This window comes from Apteryx rowi, unplaced genomic scaffold (assembly GCF_003343035.1).
Source record: "Apteryx rowi isolate R43461 unplaced genomic scaffold, aptRow1 scaffold_220, whole genome shotgun sequence".
NCBI lineage: Eukaryota > Metazoa > Chordata > Aves > Apterygiformes > Apterygidae > Apteryx > Apteryx rowi.
In genome coordinates this window covers 154430-165299 of record NW_020448531.1, presented here as the reverse complement: position 1 = coordinate 165299, position 10870 = coordinate 154430, and the positions used below count along the sequence as shown (strand labels likewise).

The following is a 10870-nucleotide window of genomic DNA, read 5'->3' as shown; positions in this document are numbered from 1 at the left end:
TGAAGGGAGGTGCCGCCATCTTAGGGGCGCGCGGGCCCAGGGGAAAGCGGGGCGGGTGTCCTGCCGAGGGCGCTTCAGCCTCTTTCCCTGAGGGGCGATGGGGCTCCGTGGGGTGATGCCGGGCCGGGTGTAGCTGGGGGATCCTGGAGCCACGGGCTTCCTTAAGCCTCCTGTCCCTCAGGCCGGACCCTCTGCGCCACAAGCCTGAATGCCATCCCAAGGGAAGGGGCTAGGGCAAGCCCTGCGGTGGCAGTGCAGGGTCATGAGTAAGGTTTCTGCAGCTGAAACAAAAGACTTGATGGGGAAGGTGAACCGCTAACACCTGGTGTCCCTTACTGCCAGGACTAGCGGTCCCAGGTGCTGTAAACAAAGCTGACTGCAGAAAAGTATGAAACAAGACTGTGGGAAAAGTCTTTTTTTGTGTCCTAGGAGACCTGTATTTGTGGGCTGTGAAAGTGTCTTAGCGTGCGTGCTTCAGGAGATGGGCCAAATCTGTGGAGAGTCATACCCTGGSTTACAGTACAGGGGCTAACAGAAATTATTTAATAGCTTTCTGAAGTTTCTAACCTGATTTATTAATTTAAAAATACTTTAATCCAAACAATATCTTACTTGGCTTAGGCTAATGCAAACAGTTTCTTTTGCTGTCGGCATTTGCCTAAAGATGAAAGTGCATAAAGAGCACCAATTCCTGTCTTTATAAAAGCAGATTTGGAATCTTACTTTGTGGTTTTGGTAATTGCGGATTACAACCACCTAGCTTTAATTTTGCTTAATTTTCTAGCATTGCCTGCAGGGCATATTCATTTAGACAGACTGCCAAGATTTCAGGCATAAAAGTACCTAATTCTAATTAAATTAATAAAATATAAATTCTTTCTTCCTAACATGTGGTTGATATATATATGTATGTATGTATGTATGTATATACATACATATATGTATAAATTGGTGAATTGCTGTAGAGAAGAACACAATCTTAGCAATCTGCAAATATTGTTACTAGTTCTTCCTCTTCGTAAAATAATATTTAGATACCCTGCAGAAAATCTGAAGCATCTCAGGTTGCAAATGAGAATCTCAGACTTGGCATAAAGTTAGGAAATAAATACATTGTAGGAAAAAATAATTAGATAATTCACCTTTGTTGTGACCAGGTATTAAAAAATGTAAATAAGAAAAGATGCATAAGCAATTGTTTGCTGGTATTAGCCTGGAATTGCCATCAGAGTAGGATCTAATTCTGAATAGCAACAATATAGATAACAGCGACAAAAATCTTGTAAAAGGGCGTGGTTGTCCATCTCTTAAAAAAATGAAGGTAACCAAATATTACATTGGACTTAAACTGCTTTTAATTTTAGGATGTCTGGAAGTAGTTATTGGAAAGGAAAATGTAAGAGATTGCTTTGATTTCACAAGTTTCAGAAAATGTTTGACGACTACAAATATCTACTTTGGAGGTCTTTAGCAGAACTTTCTCAAGAACTGTGAAGAAATTGCTGACTGTGGTTATTTAATGTCAAGGAATTTAAACTGGAAAGAAGTTATTTCTAGTCAAATCTCTGAAAATGGGTAGAACTGCAGTTGTCATTTATCTTGTTTTGCAATTAAYGCAAGAGACAGAAGCATCTGTTGTGAACTGCATTCCCAGAAAAACAGTAAAATACCAAAGTAAGTGAAAAATAGTAATTTAATCAACACAAAGGAATGTAGCACAGGGTTGGGGCTTTAGTTTTTTAGTCTCAGGAAAGAATGCTATGGACTGTTTCACCTCAGTGACAGCGCATGCACTTGTCCAAATTCCAATGAGGAATTCCTGAACATTAATTGTTGTAGCTGGAGGTTCGGGCATATAGCTAATAGTGATACTATGTTGTTTATTTTCCTATATTAAAGTAGGAAAAGACTATCCATGCATCTATCCAAATATTTTCATATTATTTAGAAAATGTTCAGGAAATGTGTATAAACTTTATTTTTGTTTTGTTACTATTTGTCTGGAATTTTGATTATATAATGGTGGGATTCTAGTAATAAACATTTTAAAAATAACTTATCCTCTACGTTTATAGCTGGAAATATAAAAACTTTTATGAAACAAGGATTATCCAATGTTTCCACTCTCCTTGTGAATGAAGAAACTGATACCTTATTTGTTGGAGGCAGAGATGCTGTATTTGCTCTTGACTTGAATAATATTTCTAGAGAAATAGCCAGGGTAAGTTAAACATCTTATTTCATGCCTGCTTTATAAAAATATCTTGCCTGTGGTTTTATGTATTTGGGATCACCTGGTGGTCTGATTTTAAATATATCAAAGTATTATAATTTCAAGACTTGTAACTTTATTACAATATCATTTTTTGAAGTAAGATAAAACATCTCTTCAGGGTATTAGTATGCCGGATATGTTACATACATATACATACAGTTCTATACATAGAACTGTTAATTTGCCCCTAATAGATTCAAAGTTAGGTTTGTTTTTAGTTTTGCACATAATTTTTGTGCAAAAAATTGCAGCATACCGACTTTGATGTATTTTTGGCTTGTAGGAATACTGGTTTGCTACACAGGAAAGACAGCTGGAATGTATTCAAAGAGGAAAGGACAAGGTAGGCAAAAACCTTTGTTTCCCCCTCTAAGTTGTTAACTAAGACAAAAAATAGCTACAATGTCAAGCTTTTTTTTTTTTTTTTTTTTTTTTAGTGAAAGAAGTAAAAGCAGTTTCATTTGAATTTTACAGGTTTGTTTGCTTGCTGCTAAGACACCAGAAAATTTTCAAATGCAAGTTACCTAAACTATATAAACTTGCTCTCCTTTTATTTTTCTATTTTAGATAAGATGCCAGAACTACATCCTATTCCTCCATAAGATAAATGACTCTAACTTATATGTTTGTGGAACCAACGCTTATCATCCAGCTTGCGATCATATGGTAATTATATTTGAGTACATTTTACTGAAGATGTTTGAATAGTATGGCAGATCTTTAAGCACCTTTCTAAAAATATTCCTTTTAAAAAACTTGAAACTTTCATAATTCTTTTATAAAAGCATGAAAGACCAGGGAAGTGGTTACCAAGCATTATTTCTTTTTGCACAGAATTCACATTTCTGTATTAACCCTGTTCTGTGATCATCTCCTTTAAAGGTGTTTGCTAATCATTTCATTTTAGCACATGGGAGGCCTTGGTTTTCATCCTATTAAAATGCTTGCTTACCATAGGTTATCCATAGGACAAACATAAGTTTGCAAGGAAAAGCTGAAGACAGCAGAGGAAAATGTCCATTTGAACCGACTCTGAAATATGCTTCTGTTTTTGTAGGTATGTTTGGACTGACATGCAAGCTGAAAGTTTTCCTCRTCTAACCTTAGGTTTTGGCTACTGTTATCCTGGTTCTATTTTTGCATGAAATGTCAAGCCCAGTTTGTTTCTTATGGCTGTTTCTTTGCATTTTAAAAATAAGTACTTTATGCTTTGTTATTTCTTCCAAAACTTAACAGATGGTGAATTTTATTCGGCTACTTCAAATAATTTTTTGGGAACAGAACCTATAATACTTCGCAGTATGAGGAACCCTGTAAGAACAGAATTTAAAACATCTTGGCTAAATGGTAAGAAGTTGTTATACCTATTTCAGTCTCTTGAGCTTATATTGGTGTGTGAGTTATCTGTAGAACGTAATAGTGTATGTTATGTATTGATTTTGCAATGTCCAGAAAGTGTGAGCTTTTAAACTAAGGACAAAATTTAAAATAAATTTGTCACTAAGAACTACAATGATGAAACAAACCACAGTCTCTTCCCATTTATGAAAGCACAGTTTCTTTCTTAATTTTTGATAGATTCTAACTCATAAATATTTTCCAGCCTTTCCCTGTCCACTGCCCCACAAAAAGGGTGAATTAGATACTTAATTTTAAAACAATATCTGGCACTTATGGGTTTTCATAAATAAACTTAAAATGTTTTGTATATTCATGTATTTCAGAACCAAGCTTTGTCAATATGGAGATAGTACAGGAAAGTGAATCTAATCCAAATGGAGATGATGATAAAATTTATGTGTTCTTCACTGAAACAGCTGTTGAATTTGAATTCTATGACAAGCTTCTGGTGTCCAGAATTGCCCGTATCTGCAAGGTTAATATTTGTAGTATAAAGATTGTGTTTAGTGTATTTCAAATGAAGTTTCATAGCTGAGTGATTAACAGCGGTATCTACACTGTCTCACCAGTTGAAATTCTATCATACACCCTTTATTTCATATTTATTTCTAAACTAGCTTCCTCCTTTTTCTCCTAGAACAGAACCAACTGTTCAGGTTGCATATGACATTTAAACCTTTTTTCTTTGGCTTTGACCTTAGATTTATATTGAAAGGCCAACTATATTTTTCCTTACAGCAATGCTATCAGGTGAAAATTATATCTATTTCTTTATACATTCCACAGTGATGGTGTTATTCCTTCATTCAGGGTGATCTTGGTGGAAAACGCATATTGCAGAGAAGATGGACATCATTTTTAAAATCCCGACTTTCCTGTTCCATTCCTGAGTTACATTTCCATTTCAATATTATCCAGGACATCTTTTTACTTAGGAGAACAGACTGGCAGGACAGTGTTTTTTATGGAATTTTTTCCCAACAATGGTGAGATAAAGGACTACATCTGCTACTAGAGTTTGTAATGACCTGAGTAAAGGGTTCTCACTTCAGTATTAAAGGCCTGATTGCAGCCATTTGTCTTTAACTCAGAATAAGAGGTTACCAGCTAGTCTGCATGTTTTAATGGACCACATCTGTTTTCCTTGCAGCTTGATCCAAATGAGCAAATATTACCATCTTCTGAAACAAAATGTTGTTGGGTTCCTGGGCCAAAGCCTTCAATTAAAGACTAACCAAAAGCTCTTCCTAAGCCAAATATTTAGAGTTAATGTTTTCTCCATTCAGATGGTGGAGCAATTAAAACTAATTACATATAAAATTACGTAATTACTTACAGAAAGCCCTAGATTCTTCTGGTCTTTATTGCACTAAGGGAAGTAGCTGGCATTTTAGGGTGCAGAATTAGTCTTCTATTCAAAAGCAGTATCTTTCATGGCCTACTTGTCTAATGTAATGTTCTGTAAAAATAAAAACAGAACTTCAGTGTTCTTCCTTTCATATTTTGCTGTTAACTAGCTTTTTCTTGCTGCTCTGACAAATGAAGAGAAACCAGAGTGTCTTGAAACTTTATATGTCAAAAATTACCAGTGACAAAGTAACTATGAGTACATAATTTTCATATTTTATAATAAGCATCATAATTCTCAGAATGCAGCTCAGTCAGTATTATTTATCTGACAGTTTATACCCACTGGAGCTTATGCGACAGTTTTATTTCTCGTTATGGCCGATTGGGTTCAATGTGTGCTAAAATAGGAAATTGCAGATGTGCATTTTAAAAACCACAACATTTATTCCTTTGGGTATGGTAAAGAGACTCAGACTTTGTGTATATCACTTCATATTCCCTGGTAGAACTGAAATGAAGTTGGTGTCTGAACCATACACTCCTAAAAGTTTAGGTAAACTTTTGGTTGTCATTTTGAAAAACATTAAAATTGGAGGCAAAGTGGAAGAGTGGTGTGTTTTCCAACAAGATGAATTAGAAAGATTACAAGAGGAATTAATGGTGTATGTCTGAAGTGTGGTGTCAGAGGGAGGGGAAACCTATCTGTTTAAAAGAGATGGTCAAAGGACCTCATCATCTCAGCCATTTCAGTTTGTGAGGACTGTTACTTGATTTTTAAGAAAAACATATTTAATACAATCTTGTAGAAATATCTCTGCTTTATTCCCTTCTTAATGAATCATGAAAACTGCCAGAGGGAAGTATTTTTAGTATTAGATATCTTTTGACTAATCCTCAAAAAGATATAACAGTGCACACTGTGGAGAGCAGGTTGTTTTACAGCTCTTCTTTCTATTTAAAAGCCAATATAACATGCTTTTTTTTATTATTATTCTTTGAAGGGGAAGATTGGACATATCAGCTGTTTGTGCATACAGTATGAAAAATATTCAAGAAGTCTTCTCCAAAGGAAACTACAAAGGACCAGTAACTGTGGAACATTCCCATGTTAAATGGGTGGTATACAGGGGAGAAGTGCCAGTCCCACGTCCTGGTGCTGTAAATATGAATTTACTTGTTCTTATTAAAGAACAGTCTCTGGATTTTCTTTTTTGGTATCAAATTATCAGTTCATATTTTGCCAGTAGAAATATAGTGTTTATAATCAGCAAAGGCATACCTGCCTTCTTATCCCATTATAGGTATATATGGAGGTTCCTAGAAAAGCTACTTACAGTTCTGCTCCGCAAAGAACATGCGGTTATGCTTAGAGTGTGAGGAAAATAATTATTTTTCTCTTGTGAAGATAAGTAGAAATAGCTGCATGTTTGAAACAAAATACAGCATTTTTTTATACCTGGGTGAAATGTAAAAGGAATTGTAATCATGTTCATTATGTTTTGTTTCTAGTGCATTGATAATTTTGCCCGGAGTTTTGGATATAACACTTCTTCTGACTTGCCTGACAAAGTTTTGCAGTTTGTTAGAGATCACCCTCTAATGGATAATTCTGTAAATCCAATTGGTAATAGGCCAGTGCTACTGAAAAGAGGTTCAAACTATACCAGGATTGTGGTAGACAGAGTCACTGGCCTTGATAAACAAACATATGATGTTATGTTTCTAGGAACAGGTAAGTGCTTTTATTTTAGGAAAAAATACTATACATTTTTATGGATTTTCTTTCAAAAATTTTTTCTGAGACTTCTGAAAAGTAAAAACATTCATCAACTTCAGATAAAGTTTTGCATTCAGAAGCTGCCTTGCTAGTTTAATATTTTCTTCCCAATTAGATTAAATGTGTTTGGTTTGTTGAACATTAAAAGGCTCTCATTAGAAACTTTCCATATCAAAGGAGACTCAGCATAATGATATTTGCAAATTCAGGGATTGTTTGGGGTCTTTTTTCCCTGAGAAAAACCATCACTTCTCTCTTATTGAAATAAAATTAAAAATTGTTTGGAAGAGTTTCAGAAATTCCTTATCCCCAAGAATGACTTGTGAATCTCTATCTAATTTTGACATGAATTTTAAAACTAAAATGTTATGCAATGTTTAAACAAATTTCTCCTTAAAAATACATTTCATTTTATGTAGCTGATGGATATTTGCATAAAGCTTTCAACTGGGATGGGGAAATGTTCATTGTGGAAGAGCTACAGCTGTTTCTGTCTCCTGAGCCTGTACAGTCTCTCCAGCTGTCTTCTAAAAAGGTAGAACTTCTGTCCCTACAGATGCAAAGTGACTGCTATAATAGTTTGCCTCGGGCCTTCCTCTTCTGTGTTGTTCTTTTGGCTCTTAAATGCTCCGTAAATGTCTCGTAATTCTACTTCTGTCATGAACTCATTAATAACAAAAGCACAATACCTCTTTTTATCTGTAGATTTTTTGTGTATCAAAATACAACTGAAACAAGCCTTTATGTTAATTTAAAAAAAAAATAGGGAAGGAACTCTGTCATTTTGCATGTTATGCAAAGCTAGATTTTTTTATATCATCTATTTTTATATCATCATCTATTCTTACAAGATTTTTAGTTTACAGGTTTTTTTAGTAAATACCAGAAATTCTTACGATCCATATTTGAAAATAACAGTTTTAAAATCCCACACACCATTATAAAATAAGAACTCCCTCCTGCATTTCCAGGGAATGCTCTATGTAGGCTCTCAGTCCCAAGTGGTGCAGCTTCCAGTTTCTGAATGCCGCCAATATAAATACTGCTTGGATTGCATCTTGGCACGGGATCCTTACTGCGCGTGGTCTCAGTCTTCTAATGAATGTGTTCTACTGGCAAATCAAACTGGTGATAGGAAGTAAGTAAAGAGATGGGGTTTTTTAGCTGTACACCTGATGTGAAATTGCTTTATAAATGCACTCTTACTGTCTGCAACACAAAACTAGGATGATCCCTAGAAATGGTATCATACAAGCTGGAACACTTTTTGTCTGTTTTTTTTTTTAATCTGTTTTTTTTTCCCCTTAGGAATTTAATTCAAAGTGTTAAATATGGAGATGCTTCCAGCTGTCTTAGTGTAGGTACGTGAACATTTGTTTTAAAAAAATTACACAATTTAAAGTGCTTTTTTCAATTTGCGGTCACTGGAATTCTTGTGTGACAGAAAACCACACAGTTAAAAACATGCTGATTGTTACTTTTGAACTAAGAAAGACCAAAAAAACCACCCCATGCTGCACTGATACTGCCTTATATTCTTAATCCCCTCAGTTTTGATGTCGGAAAACTCTTGTTCGGATTGAAACTATTGCTCTCAAGGGAAGCATGAATGTGACCCATTTGAGGTTATTGGTATCTCCCCGACACCCACTTTGCAGAAATCACATGTCACGTCAGCCATCCTATTAAATCTGTCACTGCTTTAGGATACTGTTTTGCAGATACACAACAAGTACTATTCAAAAGTACATTTAAAAAGAAGGCTATATGTTAGCAGCCATTTAAGATGACTTTTTATTATTTGAATGGGATTGGGAAATTAATTTCTTTTAATGTAGATTAACAGATGTGTGATCTGGTGTTATTATTTAGTGACTTTGTAATGAATGGCAAGATACATTACTTCCATGACACAAGATGTTTCCCTCACCTTCACTTATGTCTTTTTAAAGTCAGCATTGTCTTCAGTCTTGTATATTTTAGACTGCACTAAAAATGATAATAAGGTGATTAGCGGGACAGCTAGGGAACGCTTAGTTGAAATAAACATAGTACAGTTAGATCTAAACATCAGACCATTTTTTTGAAGAGATGTCATTTACCAATGTAAATGTTTAGGCATACAGAGCTGAATTTATTTATGGGTGGCTACATATACAAGTGAGGAAAAATCAGATTAAAATCTGGAAGTGTTCAATTTCTAGTTCCATATTCATTCGGCTAGTTGTCAGTGGGAATAAAGCCAGCAAGATGCACTCTCTGCCCTTATATCTCACTGAGAGGTGGTCAGACCTGTTAGTAATGGGATTTCTTTGTCTTTAGCCCTTCCTATTCATTACCCATTGTTAGACTAGTGAATTGAATTTGATGTTTATGTATTTGGTTTTGTAAGTTAAAGTAAACCATCACTGTTCTTGATTAAAAAATAATCTTCATAATTTCAGAAAATAATGTGAGAAAATTTCTCTTTACCCTTGGAAATAACGTTCATCTCAAATGTGTTCCTCTGTCAAATCTGGCAAGCGTAGTGTGGAAGTTTAATGGGAGCAGACTTCAGGCTGAGGACTCTAAATACCTCCTCTATGATGGAGGAATAGTAATATTTAATGTGACGATGGATGAGGCTGGATTCTATGATTGTCTCTCAATAGAGAAAACCAAAGGGAAAGAATTCCTTATCACTGTGGCCAGCTATGCCCTTTATGCCCGACAGAAGACAGACAATGCAAATGTTAATGCCACAACAAACGCACTTAATGAAACGGCAGCTGTGAGTGTTAAGTCTTCAGTACCAACTTTACTAAAGGAAGCAGCAAAACAGAAATCCATGGACAACCAAAAAGAGAAGCTTGTTTTAAAACTTCTGGGGGCTGGTTTTGCTCTTCTTTTTTCTTTCTTGTTGGTTTGGAACTTTTACAAGGGGCATTTATCTGTACCTTGGAAGCGTAGAGAAACCGGCTCAAGAACAGCCAATGCAGATTGCTTGGGAAGTCCAGGATTGGCCACAGAGGGATCAGGCTGTGTAAGGAAAAGTTCAGCCACACGAGCAAACCTGTCTTCTGGCAATGAATCAATACCACTTGTGAGCTTTTCCTCAGAAAGGAAGTGCAGCCCTGATGCACAGCACAGTGCAAGTTTTACAGGGAGCTCCGGGAGCTTGCAASTCGCAGAGTTGTTTGGTTGAAGATAACATGTTTCCTGTTAAGGAACGTGGAATGTAAATTTGGGTAGGAGTCAGAAGCTCAGAATTCAAGATGACAAGCTGCATTGTATGTTATATAAATGTGTTTCTAGTTACTACTTTTAAAAACAAAATTCCTTGTTTGGGTACCTTTTTTGACATGATAGAACTATAAAAATAAATTTATTTCTAAAATTGACACTGATCCACTTTTTTGTAATGTTGGGGTTGCCCAATTACAGAAATTAATACTTCTGAAGCTAATAATGCTTAGCATTTAGTGCTTTCACCTTCAGACTTTCTGCTTAATCCATGAATAGCAACTAATTAAGTCTCCCAGTGCCCCAGGAGGTTGATTTTATCCTCATTTTACATAGGAGGTTAAATGACTTGTCACTGACCATAGTGAGTACAGGTGTCAGATCTGACGCTTTGTTAGAAGTTCCTGAGTCATCCTCCTATATTTTATCTTTTTCTGTTGTCTCCTCCTTTCCCTTTATTATTTAAGCTTTCAAAACACTTTACATACATTTATTTCTCTGATGCATTTTTATAAACTTTATGATACATCTTCTGTCCAAAGACCATCATGAATCAGCTTATGTACTGCATAGTTGATCTAAATTTATTTCTGAGGTGCAGTGAAAATTCAGACACTGTAGCTGCTTTTGTTAAAGGCCATTGAACATTGAGAATTTTGTCTGAAACACTTTTTTTTTTTTAATATATGTTTTCTTGTTTGGAAAATAACTTGGGTTCTCTATCAGTGAAATCCCTGAACAAAAGGCTATGCTGCCTCACTCTGTCTCTTGCCAGACATGCATAGAGTACAAGGTACAAGGTCTCTTCTCCTAGACGGAGCTCTTTTTTTTTTTTTTTTTTTTTA

At 35.4% G+C, this 10870-nt stretch overlaps 1 protein-coding gene across 2 annotated transcripts in view; it reads left to right on the top strand.

Moving 5' to 3' along the window:
- The first annotated feature begins 1322 nt into the window (after positions 1–1322).
- HOMER3 (homer scaffold protein 3) overlaps positions 1323–10870 on the top strand; it is a 37476-nt gene continuing 27928 nt past the window's right edge. The window contains exons 1-14 of one of the 2 annotated variants that reach the window (XM_026064840.1): positions 1323–1674; positions 2076–2221; positions 2559–2618; positions 2843–2941; positions 3233–3332; positions 3512–3622; positions 4000–4151; positions 4487–4662; positions 6028–6184; positions 6536–6758; positions 7223–7338; positions 7775–7941; positions 8112–8164; positions 9248–10153. In XM_026064840.1, the coding sequence (XP_025920625.1) occupies positions 1572–1674; positions 2076–2221; positions 2559–2618; positions 2843–2941; positions 3233–3332; positions 3512–3622; positions 4000–4151; positions 4487–4662; positions 6028–6184; positions 6536–6758; positions 7223–7338; positions 7775–7941; positions 8112–8164; positions 9248–9987 (2403 nt within the window). In that variant the 5' untranslated portion in view covers positions 1323–1571 and the 3' untranslated portion in view covers positions 9988–10153. Of the gene's footprint in view, positions 1675–2075; positions 2222–2558; positions 2619–2842; positions 2942–3232; positions 3333–3511; positions 3623–3999; positions 4152–4486; positions 4663–6027; positions 6185–6535; positions 6759–7222; positions 7339–7774; positions 7942–8111; positions 8165–9247; positions 10154–10870 lie in introns of those variants that run through there. The other variant, XM_026064844.1, reaches the window with a different exon arrangement.